The 19,553-nt window shown below is 50.9% G+C and overlaps 6 protein-coding genes across 6 annotated transcripts; 2 read left to right on the top strand and 4 right to left on the bottom strand.

The window, feature by feature from the left end:
- Positions 1–1,090: 1,090 nt before the first annotated feature.
- On the bottom strand, positions 1,091–2,190 carry N7506_010980 (dTDP-4-dehydrorhamnose reductase family protein; the record flags this gene model as incomplete). The annotated part of the gene is made up of 4 exons (XM_056960273.1): positions 1,091–1,121; positions 1,168–1,879; positions 1,927–1,946; positions 2,009–2,190. The coding sequence occupies 4 exons, from the start codon at positions 2,188–2,190 to the stop codon at positions 1,091–1,093; spliced, it is 945 nt and encodes a 314-aa protein (XP_056806428.1).
- Positions 2,191–4,926: 2,736 nt separating this feature from the next.
- On the top strand, positions 4,927–6,853 carry N7506_010979 (STE20 family serine/threonine-protein kinase; the record flags this gene model as incomplete). Its single annotated transcript, XM_056960272.1, has 4 exons — positions 4,927–4,975; positions 5,035–5,102; positions 5,152–5,319; positions 5,369–6,853. 4 exons carry the CDS (start codon positions 4,927–4,929, stop codon positions 6,851–6,853), a joined length of 1,770 nt encoding a protein of 589 aa, XP_056806427.1.
- Positions 6,854–7,414: 561 nt separating this feature from the next.
- Positions 7,415–9,314, bottom strand: N7506_010978 (GMC family oxidoreductase; the record flags this gene model as incomplete). Its single annotated transcript, XM_056960271.1, has 3 exons — positions 7,415–8,391; positions 8,442–9,155; positions 9,284–9,314. The coding sequence occupies 3 exons, from the start codon at positions 9,312–9,314 to the stop codon at positions 7,415–7,417; spliced, it is 1,722 nt and encodes a 573-aa protein (XP_056806426.1).
- Positions 9,315–9,807: 493 nt separating this feature from the next.
- On the top strand, positions 9,808–11,179 carry N7506_010977 (uncharacterized protein; the record flags this gene model as incomplete). The annotated part of the gene is made up of 5 exons (XM_056960270.1): positions 9,808–9,942; positions 10,005–10,231; positions 10,284–10,423; positions 10,475–10,683; positions 10,739–11,179. 5 exons carry the CDS (start codon positions 9,808–9,810, stop codon positions 11,177–11,179), a joined length of 1,152 nt encoding a protein of 383 aa, XP_056806425.1.
- Positions 11,180–14,076: 2,897 nt separating this feature from the next.
- On the bottom strand, positions 14,077–15,138 carry N7506_010976 (uncharacterized protein; the record flags this gene model as incomplete). The annotated part of the gene is made up of 1 exon (XM_056960269.1): positions 14,077–15,138. The coding sequence occupies one exon, from the start codon at positions 15,136–15,138 to the stop codon at positions 14,077–14,079; it is 1,062 nt and encodes a 353-aa protein (XP_056806424.1).
- A 2,308-nt stretch (positions 15,139–17,446) lies between these two features.
- On the bottom strand, positions 17,447–18,690 carry N7506_010975 (uncharacterized protein; the record flags this gene model as incomplete). The annotated part of the gene is given in 4 exon segments (XM_056960268.1): positions 17,447–17,800; positions 17,854–18,436; positions 18,487–18,661; positions 18,672–18,690. The coding sequence occupies 4 exon segments, from the start codon at positions 18,688–18,690 to the stop codon at positions 17,447–17,449; spliced, it is 1,131 nt and encodes a 376-aa protein (XP_056806423.1).
- Positions 18,691–19,553: the final 863 nt, after the last annotated feature.

The following is a 19,553-nucleotide window of genomic DNA, read 5'->3' as shown; positions in this document are numbered from 1 at the left end:
TCGAGCGCACGGCTTCCTTGTTTTCGCTGGATTGACCCGTTCACTAATTTAGAAGCGCCCCTGGGGGCCGAGACGGACGTTTCAAGTGTCTCAGGTACGATCAAGGGTGTTGCTCGAGAGCAACGATCGGTTCCCACTGGTCATTAAAATGCAGAGAGCGTAGCGAATACGGAGTACCAGTGGCAAGAGTAGTGACAATATAGGTACGGAGTAGGAAAAGAGACTGTGGGAGGGGAGATTGCCACGCCCCTAGTCGTCACGATCAAACCGTCCCGTTCTGAATTGACTCTGCCTTGGAAATTGCGGCCCGCCCCGACCAGCGACTGTGCGTTTCGACTGGTCATATAGGACTCACCAAGTTCTTGCCTTCGTCATGGCCAGTCTGGTGCAGACTAGAACGTGTGGAAATGGAATGCCCCGTTTCCGGACGCGCCGCGCGCGTCGTCACGTCTACCTCTTTGAACACTATTTTTGCGCAATCCAGGGCTCCAAAGACTTTAAGAGTGCCCTTGAGCCCTCGGAAGTGTTTTTGCATCTGATATGATCGACAGGTACTATTGAATCAGACCATGCAGAATGTGATTCGATCACAGGGGTCCACAAGACGATCACAGCCCTATGTGCAATCTATTCTACACCCACCGACTTCAGCAGATCTCAGTCGAGAAAATATTCGTCCAATTTCAACCGAGACAAGGTATGGAGTACAGAGGTGATACAAAAACTGCCTTCTCAAATCCTAGTGGAAACACATTGGCAATGAAAAGGCATGGCCGAGGTAAGAGAAGCAAGTGCACTGACAGGTTTGAATGATGTGCGACGATATCAAATCACATTCGCCTCCTGCATCTGTTTATTTTTCATCCGACGTTCGAGTGGACCATCCGTTCAGAGGTATCGAAGCCCTTATTACTCCGTATTCCTAGCCTCGGTGCTACTTTGTTTACTTTGTACGGAGTACCCAGAGGACTGGTTGGGATGGCGATGTGGTCGTCGGGGTGATTTCACTGATATTGAGATATATTGTCGGCGCCCTTTTCTTTTTTTGGTTTCAGGATTCTCTATAGTCCGACGCCTAGATCTTCTTCTCTTATTTTCTGTTCGCGCCCAACTCGCGACGCCTGAATGTCGTTAGTACAGTTCATCACAAAAATTTGCCGCACTTACCACCATGCAATGAAATCCATTGTCCGCACGTCAATCCCCAGCTCGGTCAGTGCCTTGGTCGAAAGATGGGTATCATAAGGTCGCACAACACCAGCATTGGGATCATTGCCCTGCTTGTTGGCGATCATACCGGGAATCGAGACGCCCAGAACCTGAGCCAATTTCTGGCAAATCTCATACTTGGTCATTCGGTCCTCGGACGAGAACTGCAAGACGCGAGGGAGCTCCTTGCGCTTCTCCTTCTCGCGCAGGTACTTGATGACAATGTCACGGCAGACACGTGCAACGTCCTCCGTGTTGGTGGGGTAGCGCAGAGCCCAGTCGTCCATTGTCACATTGGCACCCTCCTCGGTGGCCTTCTTGACAGCGTCGACAAGGGTGTTGACCGCGCTCTCGGAGTTCTCCTTGGCATTTCCGTACAACACGGGCACGCGCAGGACAACGCCCAGACCGGAGTCGCCAATGGTCTCCAGAACGGCCTTCTCGCCGTCCAACTTCAGTTGGCCGTAGAGGTTGGGAGGATTGGTCTGGGAGTCTGTCTCGTAGGGTGCGTCGCCTTCGGTGCCGGGGAAGACATAGTCGGTGGAGATATAGATGAGGAAGGCACCTGTGGAATGGCACTCTGCAGCTAATTTACGTGTAGCTTCGACGTTGACTCTGCGGGCTTGGTCCGGGTTCTTCTCGCAGAGGTCGGGGGACTTGTTCGCGGCGCCTGTGGTCTGTTAGGTTATGGCATGCGGGTGGCTTCGAGTGGCTTACAATGGATGACAATCTGGGGCCTGCGGGGTTGGACATGTAAGTCAGTAGCTGACCATGAATATTCCGGAAGGAATTCGCCTACTTGACTTCGTCAAACAGCATCTTGATGTCTTCATCTTTCTCGAGATCGGCCTTCAGAAGAGTAGGCGGGGCAGCGCGGGAGAATCCCTGCCCAACGACCAACACGCCGGAGTGTTGGAAAGTGTTGAAGACAGCACGGCCTAGGAAGCCACTGGCTCCAGTAACAAGAACAGTGGAAGTCATAATGTGGAATTGGTTGTAGGTTGGAGGGGTAGCTGTTCTTTTTTTTCTTCTGGAAGCCTTTGGGAGTCGGGCCACGGTGACGTAACTGACTGCCAACTACTTCTGGCTGCCGGTGGCTTTTTCCTCAGCGAATCCCCATCAACTTGACCTTCCACCCGAATATTCGCCCGTCTCTCGTGAGCTCATGGGCTGCACGGCACATGCACAGACATGTCGGTTTAAAGTTGCACTTGGCCCTGCATGACGTTGTGGAATTCAGAGGGTCTCAGTTGGTACGGAGTATATGTTCGAGACACTGGCAATGGCAGATACAGTCACTGTGATATAGGTCGCTGGGGCTCTGTCAGACCTGGATATAGATGTCTTGGCTTGAGCCTCTAGTCCGTCAAGATGCTGATCTACTCTGCTATTGGCCCAATACCCTGTCTGCTATGTACATATAGTTATGGGTGGCACTGACGGGCCAGGCATAGGCTAGGTACCAAGACCCAACTCCGCCCAATTAGGTCAAACCAACCTATATAAATGGTGTTGAGCCATTTTTTAAATGGATGCTATACATTCAACAGATTCCGATAGAGCGTAAATTCATTCGATAGAGTCGCTGAGCAATAGGACCGGTTTAGGTGGACGGCTGAAAGAATCGCCGATGAGCGCCGAGAGCGTCGGCAGCAGATCGGAGCGGAATCTCCACTCGGCCTTCAACCCTAAAATTTATTTATTCCTCTTGCATTGTTTAACCATGTCCAGCGCCAGGAACCTCACAGCTGCTCTGCGGCGAGCCCGCGTGCCTCGTCCGCGTCTCGCTCTTCGCCCCGTCCAATTCACACCGTTGACCGCAACCACGCGGACCTTCGCCTCTAGCTCCACCCGCACCGCCGACTCGCGCCAAATCAAATACACCAGCGAGGCCTACAACGTCCAGCGCAACCCCAACTTCGCCGAGATTTCTGCCGACGATGTCGCCCACTTCAAAGAACTTCTGGGCTCTCAGTCCGCCGTGATCGATGGCGTGACCACCGACGCAGCAGACGACATCGAGCCGTTCAACAGCGATTGGATGCGCAAGTACCGTGGCCACACCCGGCTTGTGTTGAAGCCGCAGAACGCACAGGAGGTCAGCAAGGTGCTGAAGTACTGCAATGAGCGCAAATTGGCCGTTGTGCCGCAGGGTGGAAACACTGGACTGGTCGGTGGCTCAGTGCCCGTGTTCGATGAGATCGTCATCAACACCTCCCGCATGAACCAGATTCGCTCCTTCGACGCCGCGTCAGGTGTTCTTGTTGCCGATGCCGGTGTCATCCTCGAGACTGCGGATCAATATCTCGCCGAGCGGGACCACCTGTTCCCCCTAGACCTGGGTGCTAAGGGATCCTGCCACATCGGAGGAAATGTCTCCACCAACGCTGGTGGTCTGCGTCTCCTGCGCTACGGAAGTTTGCACGGTAGCGTGCTTGGTCTCGAGGCGGTCCTGCCGGACGGGACTATCGTGGACGCACTATCTACCCTGCGTAAGAACAACACTGGCTACGATCTGAAGCAGCTCTTCATTGGCTCCGAGGGTACCATCGGCCTGGTGACTGCTGTATCTATCCAATGCCCCCCCTCGCCCCAAGGCCGTCAACGTCGCCTACTTCGGTCTCGAGAGCTTCGAGCAGGTGCAGCAGGCTTACCTTGCGGCCAAGGGCCAGCTTTCTGAGATTCTGTCTGCGTTCGAATTGATGGATGGTCGCAGCCAGGGCTTGGTCATTGAGTCTACGGGTAACAAGCACCCTCTTGAGGGCGAGTACCCCTTCTACTGTCTGGTGGAGACCAGTGGATCCAACGCCGAGCACGACATGGCCAAGCTGGAATCGTTCCTGGAGAGCGTGATGGGCGACGGAATCGTTGCTGACGGTGTGTTGGCGCAAGACGAGACTCAGTTCCAGGCCTTGTGGCGCTGGCGTGAGGGCATCACCGAGTCGCTCAGCCACCTGGGCGGCACCTACAAGTATGATGTGTCGATCCCACTGGCGGATCTGTACCAGCTTGTAGAGGACTGCAAGGCTCGTCTTACCGAGAAGGGTTTCGTGGGCGACGATGACTCTTTCCCTGTGCGCGCTGTTGTCGGATACGGTCACATGGGTGACTCGAACCTGCACTTGAACGTTTCCGTGCGTCAATACAACAAGGAGGTGGAGAAGGCGATTGAGCCTTGGGTGTATGAGTGGATCCAGAAGCGCCAGGGCAGCATCAGCGCTGAGCACGGCCTCGGTGTTGCCAAGCGAGAGTTCATTGGTTACAGCCAGAACGAGACGATGGTCAAGCTGATGAAGCAGTTGAAGAACCTCTATGATCCTGTAAGTGATTTATCGACTCCCGAGGATTCCATCGCTAACATTATGTTTTCTTTCCCAGAACGGCATCATGAACCCCCTACAAGTACATTTAGACCACCGGACGTATATAGCCAAAACAAAGCGAAATTAATGTGCACACCGCTATCAAGCCCGATATAAAGTGCAATGCACGAAGTAGAAGCAGTGAAGATCCTAGAGTGGACCCTTGCAGAGCAATTATGCATGGTACTTCCCCGGTTGGTGGCCTGAGGCCGCCCGTTGCCATGCGAGACGGAGCTTGTTTGGGGATTTATGCTCCACCCCTTAGGCCTTTAGATCGGGCATTCCTCTCTTTCTCTCGTTTGAGTCTCCATTATTATTCCTTTGTATCCTATACCTTTTGGAGTACGCTTGCACAATGGCAGACGACATGTCAAGTCATTATCAGGTGATGGAGGAGTTGGGCAGTAAGTCTCAAGGTTTCTGGTTTCTGCATTTTCCCCGGCTAACCCGTCTCCGTTTGCAGGTGGCAGTTTCGGCGTGGTTTACAAGGCCATTGACAAGACTGACGGCGAGATCGTCGCCATTAAACACGTACGATTCCGTTCCGATCACTTTGCTCTCCCATCATTGACCCTTTCAGATCGATCTCGAGTCCAGCGAAGACGACATTCAGGAAATTCAACAGGAGATTTCGGTCCTGGCTACCTGCGCCAGCGCCTACGTTACACAATACAAAGCCAGTTTCCTAAAGGGCCACAAGTTATGGATTGTGATGGAATACCTCGGGGGTGGCTCCTGTTTAGATTTGGTATGATATCGGTTGGGTCGTTTGTCCATGTCCCTGCTGACCATCTCAGTTGAAACCAGGATGTTTCAATGAGGCCCATGTTGCCATCGTGTGCCGGGAGCTTCTCCAAGGCCTGGACTACCTACATAATGAAGGAAAGATCCACCGCGACGTCAAAGCGGCTAACGTCTTGCTTTCCCAATCTGGAAAAGTGAAGTTAGCCGACTTTGGTGTGGCCGCGCAGCTGGTCAATATCAAATCGCAGCGCAATACGTTCGTCGGAACTCCATTCTGGATGGCGCCGGAGGTTATCCAGCAGGCTGGATACGACTTCAAGGCGGACATCTGGTCCCTCGGAATCACGGCAATCGAGATGATCAACGGCGAACCCCCACATGCCAGCACACACCCTATGAAAGTCCTCTTCCTCATTCCTAAAAACCCGGCCCCGCGCCTCGAGGGCAATGACTATAGCAACACCTTCAAGGATTTCATCGCACAATGTTTGACTAAAGACCCTGACATGCGTCCCAGCGCCAAGGAGCTGCTGAGACATAAGTTCATCCGCAATGCGGGCAAGGTCGAAGCGCTGCAAGAGCTTATCCATCGCAAGCAGGACTGGGATGGAAACCGCTCTGAGCCCAAAGACCCGCGGTACTACGCGGAGTCTCTCCACACTATGACGAGACCGGACGAGGAAGACGAGGACGACTGGGTCTTTGATACCGTCAAGGCTCCTCCAATGTGGAAGCCCAAGGGAGGCACCGACTGGATGACATTCGACGAGGAGGACGAGAATATGCCCGATCCAGCGCAAATGATGCAGGACTTGCATATCGCACAACCCCCACCTCCACCAAAGCACCAAGCCAACTCGACTGTGCGACGCGCGCCCACCGATCGATCACCTTCTGTTCGAAAGGCAAATACCAAGCGACGCTCAAGCGGCGTCAAGCAGCCACTTGGTTTGGATTTGAGTTACGGAAACAGCCCGTCAACAGTTCGACAGTTCCGCCGCGTCTCAGACAAAGTCCAAGAGCCAAACCAAATGAGACAAGGATACGACGAGAACGTCAGCCCCAAGACCGCCTCGACCGACTCCTCAAGCAAAGAAGCCCAGATTGGCCGACGCGCATACAGCAAGGCCGTAGGACTTTCCTGTCAAGAGGTTCTCTCTACGACAGGCGACGGCGACAAACGTGAAGCCATATCCCGCCTCGCAGAAGCCTTCAGCGATCTTGAAATGGTCGACCCCGAAGGACTATACCACATCGTCAGGATAATGAATGAAAAGCTTCAGTCTGACTCCCGTCTCTCCACCCTCCTCCCTTCAACTCAACCAGACTCCCCATCCCGTCCTCGTCTGGTACTGGCCCAAAACAACCCTCACCTCAAAAGCCACCGCCGTCGACAATCATATGTCCCCGAACCAACTCCCCAATCACCCCCACCGACCACCCAACCAGCCCCCGGAATGGAGCACACCAAACAACTCACTGATGTCCTCTACTCGCGGTGGTCAGAGGGTCTTCGCAACCGATGGGGCGGCATTTGATTTCATCCCATTCTCGACCCTCGAACCTTACACATCTCATCTACCCTTCTTCCATTCGCTGTATAGACCCATTTTCTTGGCGTTCTGACCTGTTGTACAATCCCTTGCCATCGCATCTTTGGTGTCCGTTCGCTTTGCTGTCACTTACTGAGGGACTGGTCCCGGAGTTTCTAATGATCTGGTGTAATCTTGTTGCGTTTTCTTCTGTACCTTCTTTCTGATGGAACTGTGTTTCCATCTATCTATTGATTGTTTGATATTTTTTCTGTCACGAGTACTAGAACATACAATGCTACTTGACGATTTTCTTGGCAAACAACTATTTCATGCTCTTCGAGACATGTAGAGTATGTGTTAGTACATCCCCTACGTGAACTATGGAGACGTGATTAGAGTAAGGCATGTCATCGATGTATTAGAGCTAAGCAATTATCAAAGTGCCACCTAGAAGAGATCCAGTCTCAATCTTCTGAATCCATGAAAATCCATGCTGGGCTAGGTGATTCCATCAAGGAACCGACCTTGTATGCAAAATGTAGTAATATTTTCCACCATCGCCATCTAAGCAAGCTTAGCCGCTCTGACAGGTCCGTTAAGCTGATACTCCTTGATCAACTTCTCCGCACAAGTAACACCAGTGACATAGGCGACAGTCTGAACATGGGCGTTGACCAAGACGGGCACAACACCCATATCAGCGATACGCAAGTTCTCAATGCCGAAGACCTTGAAATCAGGATCCACAACTGCATCTGCGTCACCACTCTTGCCCATCTTCACAGTACCGGTCATGTGCCAGCTGGAAGAGATGTTCTGCTGCCAGTATTCGAGCAGGTCTTCGTCGGACTCGCTCTTCGGCATAGCCAGCTCGGCGATGTTATCTTTCTTGTAGGAGTCGTGCTTCGCGACGCGGAACGAGTCACGCAGTGCCTCGATGGCCAGCTTGCGGTCGAATGGATGAGCTAGGAACTTAGGGTTGAAGGAAAGGGGTGCGTCGGGGTCTGAGGACTGGAGAGTGACCTCGCCACGGGTCTGGGCGTTGAAAAGGAAGACCAGCAGGCAGGAGTAGCTGAGGGCCTCGGCGGGGAAATCGGGAATGAACCAGTGGATGGGGAAGTGGGTGATAACCTCGTAGTGAGGGACGGTCTCTGCGAGGAGGTACTTCTGCTCATCTGCAGGGAGGGCCTTGAATTCGGGGGAGGAGGTCAATTGCTCGGCGAGCTTGAACCAGCCGATGCCTAGTTCGCAGGCGAATTTGGCCCATGGTCCTGTCCCGTCTTCTTGCCATTGCTTCTGCGCGGCGTCCATGGCGGCTTTGTCGCCGTAGAAGGCTTTGCGGTCTGTGCTGGTTTCAGTGCGGGTGTTGACCATTGGCACGAAGCAGTGGTCGCGGAGGCCTTGGCCGACGGCTGGGACGTCGTGCACGACGGGAATCTGGTATTGCTCGAGTTGGGCGGCGGGACCGATACCCGAGTGCATCAGGATGCGGGGATCATTCAGTGAGCCGGCAGAGAGGATGACTTCCACTGAGCTGTAGTCTGGGAACTGTCAGTCTTCCGCATTTGATTGGGAGAGCTGGGATGCTTACACTTCTTTCCGTTGGATTCGACACCGACGGCCTTCTTGCCTTCAAGGAGAATACGCTGGACCGGGGCACCGGTGACAACAGTCAAGTTATCCTGGCTGCCCTTGACCAAGTCACTGGCCATGGAGCGCAGACCACGGTGGGCCGAGTTGATCATCACCGACATGCCGATTGGGTTACCAGAGTTGTGGTCGGGGTTCAATGGGAAGCCAGCTTCCTCAAAGACATCCAGGACATCGGTAAGATCCCGCTCCCACTCACGGGCAAAGCCAACATGCAGAGGACCCTCACTGCCGTGGTTTCTGGTCTTGGGGTCGGCATACTTGCTATCGATACCGTCGGGGATCTGACCATGGAAGGTTTCCAGGGCTTTGAATCTGCGCTGAATCTTGGGCCAGCTGAATTTGTCATCGCCAGCGATGCGAGCCCATTCCTGGTAGTCGTCACGAGCTCCGACGCTGTACACGCCGAAGTTAATAGCGCTGGACCCACCCATGCAGCGACCACGGCTGTAGTCGATCTCACGGTTGGCACAGTCTGGTTGTGGGGTGGTCTTGAAGCCCCAGTTCATAGACTGATCAGTAAAGGTGGTCCATCGCTGACCATCGACGCGCAAATTACGGTCTTCTTTGGCATCACCGGCCTCCAAGAGGAGAACGCGGGGCTTGGCGGTTGAGTTGGCGAGACCGGCGGCGATCGCACTGCCGGAGGGGCCACCTGCCAACAATTGTCAGATTAATCTGGGGAGATGGTGGGTGTGGGGGGTTTGTTTGGAAGCATGTCACCCCGCAAATCAATAGAGTGCAGATGTGTCAGGGTCAGGATCAAGGGGTAGCGGCGCTTACTTCCGACAACGATGAAGTCGAATGTGGACATAATGAATAGAGGATATGACAAACGAAGAAACACTCAAAATTTGGTAAAGGGTAATTGACTCTTGGGAACTGTAGAAGTATAAATACGAGATGGAGAAGACGAGGTCAGGGAGCTAAAGGGAAGAGGTAAGCGGGTGCTTCATTGGCCAATGGCTTCCAAGTAGGGCTTCACTTTCGGACAGCGGCCGAGGATGCACTCCACTCAATTCGAGACGCCACCGATTGCGGCAAAAGATGGACCAGATTGGCAGGCCGTGTCGTTCATGTAGATCGCACGTTCTCAGGTTCCCCGACTGGACTGAGTGGATACACAGTGGAGTGTCGATGGAGTCCAGTGGAGTGTGGCTCAAAGTTAGTTATATGGTCCCCTTCTGAAGTGAAGTGAAGTCTGCCATTCCAACTGTTTGGGATTCTTCGAGAATAAATGCACTTGGCTCCGCTCTTTTCTTCACGTCAGGGATGTCACTCTTTTAGCTTCCTGCATTCTTTACGAAATGGCCAGTAACGTCGAAGCCTGGACCTTGCTGTCCTTGGGCCTGTTTACTATCATCGTGCGCATTTCAGTACGATGGAAACTTGTTGGACCTGCCAGCTTCCAGCTGGATGATTATCTGATGCCACTGGCTGGCGTATGTGCTCTCCAAGTCCCGAGGTCATGGAAGATGTCAATCTAACCTTGCTTTCATCACAGATTTGCTTCATTTTGGAAACCATAGCCGCATATCTCGTCGGTGCTCGATTTGAAGGTCTCACGAATAGCTTCATGACGACCGAGCAACGAGCAACTTTGGACCCCGCCTCTACTGAATGGTCAAACCGTGTGGCTGGATCAAAGATCCAGATCATCGGTTGGTCGTTATATGTGGCCATTCTATGGCTGATCAAGTTTAGCTTGGCTATCTTCTACGGTCGACTGACGTATGTCTTCACCTGAAGTATCACACAACTCGACGTACTGACCGCATCGCAGGACTGGCCTCCAACATCTTCCCACTCGAGTTCGAGTGGCATATGTCATTCTCGCTGTAACATGGATTGCAACTCAGCTGTCTCTCCTTCTTTCATGCCAACCCTTCCATGCATTCTGGCAAATTACTCCCAATCCTGGAAGTGAGTACTACCATGATCCTCTACACGAGTCCTGCCTAACCGCGATTCCAGATTTCTGTCAACCAACTATCTCCCGCGTCTATGTTCTCCTTACCGTGATTCTCAATATCGTCACAGACATGTACCTTCTTTCGATCCCACTTCCTCTCCTCTGGACCGTCAACATTGGCATGAAGCGCAAAGTCCCTCTCATGGCCCTCTTCTCCGGTGCCACCTTCGTCATGATCGCCGGTATCATTCGAGCCGCGACAATTATGAGCGTACGTCATACATCACAACATACACTGCGGGTCTCAAATCTAACACACACCACAGAACAGCCCCGACGGTGCCGTAGCAGGATCCAAGTGGGCCTGCCGTGAGACTTTCGTGTCAATCGTCGTCTCCAATCTCCCCATCATCCAACCTCTCATCCGCAGAGGCTTCAAGAAGATCGGTCTCTCCCAGCTGTTCAGTTCTTCTGGCAAGAACTCTCAATCATACCCACTCTCCACCAGTCGAGGTCTGCAGACCTTGACAAACCGTGGTGATCGTGACAAGAAGAGCAAGATGAGTGGAGCAGGACCTTCGCACATGCAGACGTCTGCATGGGGCAGTGATGAGCACATTCTCGCCCAGTCCGAACCGTCTTCCAAGGACATCACGGTTGTCTCAGAGACTGTTGTGCAGAGTGAGCCGTGGGCTGTGGAGGGGGCTTCTGGGGCAGCTCATTCGACATCCCCTAAGGAGTGGGGAAACCGACTTTCCAACCGGTGAGCGAGCTACCCGTGCTACAAACACGTACGTCAATAATGCTTTGTACAATATTTTTTTTATGAGGGGCGCTGGTTATTTGGGATCATGTAAGACGGTCTATATGACGGATTTGTACATAAGAAACTTTTTAGATTGATCCTTCGATAGAAAGGCATATAGACAGTGAACAGCGACCAAGCTGAAAATCGATTTTCTAACGTCTGCAAGGATACGAATCCACTCATGCAGCTAAATGCCGTGCACAATCCTTCGCCCCGAGGTCCCCACTAGAGCCATTGTCTATTTCTGACACAATTCCAGACTAAGACAGTTCGCTCACAAATTCAAAACTCCGGTTTGAAGCTAGACTAAGCCATGGGGTTTTTTTCCATGCTAAGTTTAGGACTCCACCGTTGTGGACAACTTTAAAAGCGATCTGCACGCCAAGATAGACTTCAAGATGATGGAAATTAGCCATCTCATCTGCCCCACTTGGCGTGGTGCTCAGGGGCCCCGTGATATCACAACCAAGATTCGGTGTACGGAGTACGTCAGGAGAAAAGCACTAAGACATGATAGGCATGTCGGCGTTGCGCCGTTGCGACTCAGCACGGATTACTTGTACTCCGTGCGTGCACGTACAAATTCACTAAATATAGTATGTAGGCTGCAATTTTAATACTCAATTCTACTCCTTAAGGCTCGCTCTTGTTAGCTTAAAACAAGCCCATAACATCAACCTATCACAGCAGTCAAGATAAATTGAGTGGCCACATTAGGTTAGAGCTAGCGAACGTTCTGAAGCGTTCAAAACACACGTTCTTCCCCAAATAGGATATTTATATTGTTTTTCCGAACGGTTGGGCCTGCGCACGAGCTGCAATCCCGCCAGCCAAGAAGTTTAGCTTCTTTAAAAATGGGGTTCCACAGTCCTCGTACTCCGTACCCGAGAAACTAAAATACAACATGACATGATCCACCGAGCTATTGAGGATCAGTACTTGTGCACTCCGTACTCCGTACTCCCGGTCTGAGCCCCTGCCAATTTGCTGTCAACGCCATCTAACGTCAAATATGAGATTGGGGCGGCATGCATAGATCTACTCGGGCTATGTTGTACGTATACGTTGCATTGTACTCCGTACTCCGTAGGGAAGACTTAGTCCTCCCTGAGAATCCCATTGTCGATCTGACAAATCTAGAACCTGCTACTCCTTACTATTGCTCTTTTTGCAATAGCTTCCTGTAGTGATGGCCGAAGGATTGCGCTTGCATATCTGTAATGATCCATGTGGGGTTCGGTTCCAGCCGGATGGTAACGCATGAAGCTCAATTTGTGCTTGTGCTAGCCCCTAGGCTGCAGGAAGTTGAGTCTGCGTACGGAGTACTCCGTAATCCGTACTTTCGCCTTTAATGAGTGGCTTGAAAGCTTGTGTAGTGCATACATATTCAGTGGCGCATAACAGCGCTCCTTCTTGTCCCCATAGTAAGGCTTGGTGCCCAGGTGGCTTTAATGGCATGCCGCAGTCTCAAATATGGGTAAACAGTCATCTGAGTTCAGGCCGCTGTCGAGTGACTGAGAATTTGGCCTCTGGAGATTTGAACGTCAAAGCGTTCGACCATACATAGCAAGATGATGTTCATCTGGCAGAATAGGAGGTGGTATATCTGACTACGCCCTAAGGGCGCCCTAGTGACGCCCGTCAAGAGTAAGACACCGCGAAACAGGGGTTGTATCACTCCCGACGTAACCTAGGAATTGCTTGAGACCTTAAGTTGGGTTGATTCAGGCGCCAGCTTTGAAAAGTAGGTGTGGGAGAGTGAGGCTCTCATTCACTAAGGTGATATAAAGATATAGTGGTCTCTGGCTTGCAGAATTTATATGAGTTGATCACGATCCCTCGCTCTGAATGAACTCCACAAAGGAAAACAAATGGAGCCGGGGTTCCGGGAACTCAGGGCGCCCCACCCTATGTCAGACAGCTTGGTTCGGCGAGGCGGAGGGAGGGTAAGCTGCAAAGCTTTGATCGATGATTTAATGACAAACAAAAAAGGAATTTCTCCGTATCTTTTTTGTGAATTATGAAGCGACTGTGGAGCCGGAGCATAGTGCGGAGTACTTGTGCACACTTCCAGGCCCATTCAAGCCGTTGCTCTTCCTGGGCCCGTCTATTATGAGAAGGGGCCTTGATTTCTATCCCGATTCATGAGCAGAAGACGAAAATTGAGAGTACCGTGTATGTCAGAAAGCGTCAGGTGGAGCATCCGATGCTTCTGTAATGACGGGCCTTCCGACAGCTCGAAGGGAGACGATGGCGTAGGAAATACACCCGAAGTGTGCGATCTCAACGACAGCCCTGGGCTACCCACCGAGGCCCTCAAAGACATGTGAGCATTTCCTGGTCAGGGGGACGACCAAGCTGCTCACTGGGCAACTACCAATGTTAAGGCTGTGAGTTTTCGGCTATAGCAAAAGAAACTGAGACTGTTTCGTCGGATGGCTGTAATCAAGGTCGAGCGGCAGTTGATGAGGTGACAGGTACGGGCATGGAAGCTGAGCATATGATAGAGGTTGATTGGGACAAATGAAGGCTTCATACGTATGTTGATCTCGCTCGCTTTCTCTCGCTTTCCTCGTCTTCCTCCCTTCTCTAGTTAACTGTCGCCAGAGCAAAAGACTTGATCTCCGTCAAATTGCCAGATGCTGACAAACTCTATCGACTCCCCGGGGCCAGAGTTACAAAGCTGATTTTCTAAGGGTTTGAAGGCAAGCTGAGACCATCAAATCCTCTTGGAAATACTTTACTTGCACAGTTGACACAAGATTCCTGAATATTCAACTCGATATCAATCTCAATATATATCTCAAAATGTTCTACACTGACTGTGGCTAGCAGGACTCGCAATATATCGCACATTCAAGGAGCGATGCGTCGAGCCTTCAGATACTCATAATCCGGCATCGAATCGTGCACACATTTCTCGATAAGGTCGCCAACCTCCACGCCAAATTCATCTCTCCACTTCGCCGCTTCCGCGGAGATATCAATAGTCTGCGGGGCCTTATCCTTGACGATACCCGCTGAGTCTTCCAACGTGGAGAGCATAACTTGAGCAGCTGACTGGTGCATCTTCACCTCGTTGGAGTCAGCGTTTGGCTTATGACACGCCCAATGTTGGGACTTCGTTTCATTCTTCCATTCAAATTGCACCACGCTCTTATCCAGTCCAGTCTTCTCGCAAAGCTCGAGCACAATCTCCGGGTTGTGGATCAGGTCGTGAGCATCGACCACAGGAGGCGGGACTGGGGCATCCGGCTGCTCCATGCACCAGTCATACATCAAGCGGGTCCAGCGCATGCTCATATTTGTGACCGATGTGCCCCTCACGCCGTCATCGTCGAGGATTCCTTGGTTACTCAGCTTCTGCATTGCGCGGTACATGGATGGCCATGCCAATGCTGGGTGGCGGATGATAAAGACCATCTGCCATGTGCGGAGGTACTCGTCTGGGAACATGGTTTCGTTCGATGGGGAGTATGTCTGGGTGTTGCCGTACTTCTCGGGGAGTTGAATATGGAATGACTTGAAGAAGTCCTCATCATGATGACCAGTCGTTGATTTCAAGAAGGTGGCAGGACTGAAAAGCCAGTAGGCATGCTCCTTAGTGAACATGACTTGCTCACTTTGTTCAGCGCGAGAGGACCATTCTTCTAAGCTGTCGAAACAGTTCTGGCAGCTGCTCCTCACGGAGCTCTTCTCTTCTTCTGTCCACTGATCTGCGGGTCTATTTTGCAAGCTGCCATTTTGGGTTGAGTCGAGGAAAGCTTGGTAGAAGAAGTAACCGCCCTTCGGGGTAGTCAGCAGATTGGGCTGCTTGGGGATATTCAGGATTCGCAGAAGCAGATTGGATGCTGTGCGGGGGATGGAGACCATCAAAAGCCTGGTGGGGGCAGTTTTGGTCTCGGCAATGATGGCCATAGTGAATAAGGATCAGTGGCAGATGCTGTAAATAAGCTTAACTGGGTGTAGAGCAATGAGGATGCAAGAAAATGAGTAAACTCTGGGGGCATATGGCGTGATTAAATATATAGACCCTCTGCTTACACCCATATTCGAGCTAGGGGGGATTTTGACAGAAAAGAAAAAAGCACGCACAGCACATGGCACACTCCATTCCAGTCTCCAGTCTTTGGCCCCCTCAACGCGATTGAGCCTCTATGGTCTGACAGTCCACAATTTCCCGATGTTGACATGGGTGGAGCCAGAGCGCTGATAGCGTCCAATGCCATTGGATATCGTTGAATTGATATGCAAGCATGGTTACTCTTCTGGGAAGAAACGGCAGATCGGAGCACAAGGCTTTCCGGAGAATTGTTCTTCTGAATAATTCCTCAGACACGACCAATGATACACAATGGCTGAGCCTTGTGTGCATGCATCTAAACCCATCTTGAAGTCGCTTAGTGCTAGTGGGTTGTTAGCGGGTGGCTCTCGGATGGAGCAAGTTTGGCGTCGGCTGTCTCCTTGACGGGATCCACTCAAAACGTTTCAGCGAGGAAGCATTTACCCGTGTCCAGTCAGATGGGAAAGAGAGATAGGTGTGATACGGAAGGTTGCTTGAATTCGTATTATCAGGAATTATTTCGGCAACTCCGCATCACTCCCGAGGTCACAGCCTCATGCGTCTTTTTTCTTCGATGCGTTGTCTACTCCGTATTGCTTACGTCGATCTCAACAATCTATGTACAGAGTAAGAGTGGGCACTTCTACATTCCACCTGGACACCCCACAGTCATTATACCAATAGCCTTGGAACCTTAGAAATACACTAAGCGGAACAATGCGGAAATTCAACCGATAAATGTCACTTGGTAGGTCCACGGCTACATTTGGAGATTACCCAAGATGGGAAACAGGCCACAGTCGATCGAATTTGGCTCTGAAGATTTCAATGTTTGGTAGGACCTGGAATTCTGGAACTTCATAATAGTTGGGAGCCTTGGAGCCCTGGAGCCCTGGAGATTTCCAAGGTTTACATGGGCAGTCTGCACTCCAGCCCTTGATGAGCATTGCTTTGGAAGCCTATGAGCTAGATCCAAACGATCTGGGGCTAAGAAGCCACACTAACGAATTGAGCAAGCAGGATAACTGAGTTGAGACCGGATATGTAGGATACTTAAATAGACATGTCTCAAAGTACCAAGCTTAAACAAAGCCCTTTCAATCTCACTAAGCCCTAAGCCTGGGCATCCCCGCTGTATGGTATGATCACGGATCCTGACGAAATAGATTCGGAAAGCAGTATGGGGAATGCGGTCTAATAGGAGCAGTATGCACGTAGTATAAGCTGCATGAATGCGTGAAGAGGAGAAGGGGGGATCTATGGGAAATAAACATCACATCACCAAGTCCCACGGTCCCCAACAAGCGGTTTTGACGAAAAGACCTTGGTAGGGAGTATTGAGGATAATGAGGACTATGCGAGCAGCCGAGATCATAATGACTTGACATCATGGCAAAGATCTACCACTTTGGGGTGCTCACTGTTGTCCGTTTACGTTGGTCTACCAAGAGGGAAATGGAGAGAGGGTCACAGAAAAAAAAAAAAAAAAAAAAAAAAGAAAGGAAAGGAAAGGCGAAAGATGGGAAACGATCCGTAAGCCTTCTTTTTTAAATATTGGTCTTAAGGTGACACCAGACAATGTTATGATCACCGGCGCAGCTTTTCCATGCCTGCCTGTTGTTGCTAATTTAATTCGCTCTACCAAGCTTTCAAATTCAAACGAAGAATTTGTTTTATCCTTTCGTGATGGTACGGCCATGAGAACGCGCAGGCCTCGGAGCTGACGCGATCAAAGAGGTTGCGATTGGTGGAGTGGAAGAGATCCAAGCATTCTTACTGCCCGCATTCAGGCATTTCCGGCTTTCCAATGTGAAGCTACTGTTTAGGGGTTGAAGATGCAGAGTATCAGATGCGATTAGTTTACGTCCAGGAGAGCTCTTGTCCTAACTATGCCCTGCAGAGACTCACCCAAGAGCAATTTTGCGAAGCTAGAAGCAACCCAATCTGTACTTTGGATGATAGCAAGCTTTAGTGAATGGAAGTGTGAATTAGACCTTTTCAAGGCCATAGTGGTATCAATCATGAGGGATGAGTGGAATAAAGCGAGTAGAGAATCTATCATACAGGGGGGTTTTGTACATTGTCTAGACGTTAAACGGCCGTCGGAATGAGGGATGTTAAGCGGAGGCAATTTCAGACGATACAGTGGTAGATTCTTCGTCGTCAGAGTCTTGACCCCTCAGCCATCCATTCATGGAGCATTAACCCCAAGGCCGTGGGCCGATCTTCAGGGTCCCACTGCAACGCTTTGCGCATCCACTGCAAGAACCCATCCAGATCCTCGCCGTCAATTTCTCCAGATGCTAGCTTCTCCAAGCTACGATCTGGTATAGGCACCTGTCCAGTCCATTGGCCCTTTTCGTCCCAAAAGATTGATCCCAGAGGCATTTTCTTCCGGAACTCGGGGCTTGGAGGACCTAGGAGAGCTACTAGCTCTGCTATCTGGACTCGGTCATCGAACGCCCCCTCCTCATTCCTTCCACTTATCAAGTTTCGGGAACTCACTTGGTCCCAGGCCTAAGGGTACGTCGTCAGCGGTCATCACCGGCTTGTGCTGGACTTCCACTCACCTCTATGGCGATGGCCCATGTGTCACTTTTGAAGTTCAGTGGTGTCTTCAGTATTTCCTCGGGCGATCTGGCATGTTTAGCCACGCAGCAAGATGGTTGATCATCCTTTGACCAGTCCGGTACCAGAAGTGGAATTCCATCTCCCGGTAAGAGAGCCACTGTAAGCTCATTGGCCTCGTGCTCGTGCATTGGATATGCCTCTTTGAATGCGATTGGATGCGCAACTATCAATTCGTTAGAATTTTCGATCTCCTTGGGCTGGGTATTGGTATAGATACGAGCGGTTGTATGGCAATCTGTGTGCAAATAATCCAGCATGACTAGCTGTTGTCGTATTGACGATCTCATCGTATCAAGATCCAATTTTTCTCCGAACTTGACCTGATCGATAGCTATACCTGAGGGTTGATGGACAACGCAGATGTGTTTGCCCTCGGGGCCGGTGAATTCAAACTGGTCAAGAACTTTTCGAAAAGGGTACTGGGCCCTGGGGTATTTCTTGGGGGCAAGAGACTTCTCGAGTACCTTGAGCCTGTGCTGCACCACGTAGATCTTCAGCGCGACAAGTTCGCACTCAGCCTTTCTACCAAGAAGGTTAGATTGATGCACTGGCGGCATCTTTCTGACACTTACCCCATATCTATACCGAGCCAAAGCGTCGCAGTAGGGCCATATCCTATCTTTGAAATGACCTGGTATCTGTCTTTGAGAATTTCTGTATCGCTGACTGGGTACGTGTGGATCGGATTAGGCTCATAGGTTTTGACGAGTTCATCATTTCCTGGATTCAACAGACTCAAGTCAAATCCTGGAAATACTTTTGGGTTGCTCGCCCATTGTGTTGAGAATTGGCGTCGGGTTGTTGTATGAGCAAGGGGGTGGGTCCATCGATTCCCACAAAGTAAAGGGCATGAAAGAGACGAAAGGTTTGATCTGTTGAGTCGAATGATATTTGGAGATAGATGAGCTACACTAGCCCTCATAATGACGCGGTTGATCGGTGCTCTGTACGCGTCGTGTTGATGAGGTCGGACGGGAGACCCCTGCTGATTCTATTTTTATCTTGATTGCTGTTGCTTGGCCACTTTGTGAATTGGAAGTTTTGCGGGATAGAGAGTACGGAGTACATCCTATGCTTGAAAACTCTTGAAGGCAAACAGTGTTGAACATCGGAAAATCCATGGAAGTGTCAAGTGAGGGAATTGCTGCCTATGAAGCTAAATAAGTCTCTTGTACATTTAAGAGACTCTGCCGCATGGACATCGAGATCTTCGTCAGCTACGAAGTATTCAGTCCTTGCAGTTTGAATTGAAGTGAGGGTAGACCTGCTGCAATTTCTCTGCAAAGGCTCCAAAGGTTGAAGGACGGTATCCATTGGCAAAGCACAGAATAATGTGCATAAGGCTCAATTACGCGTGTGCGGCATGGAGTTTGTAATTAGCACCCTTGCGCCAAGTCAATTGAGCTTATGAGCTGGAAGATAAAGCCCCATAGTGATGGGACAGTAATCTCCCACGAGTTTCCGCAATTGCCTAGGCCTTTAATTCCTTTGATTAAGGGTTGGAGGAAAGACCAAGTCCGTGAGTGATTCCCGTGTTTTTTTCTTCTCATTTTCTTCTTTTTTGCAGTTTAAATTCGAGTCTTTCTGCCCCCGGTAAGACGGGTCTTCATTAGACCGCATACTACACTCAAGAGCCTCA

The sequence above is a fragment of the Penicillium brevicompactum genome (assembly GCF_028827555.1).
Source record: "Penicillium brevicompactum strain IBT 35665 chromosome Unknown utg000007l_segment0_segment0, whole genome shotgun sequence".
In the NCBI taxonomy this organism is placed as follows: domain Eukaryota; kingdom Fungi; phylum Ascomycota; class Eurotiomycetes; order Eurotiales; family Aspergillaceae; genus Penicillium; species Penicillium brevicompactum.
This window is presented reverse-complemented; position numbering and strand designations above follow the sequence as displayed.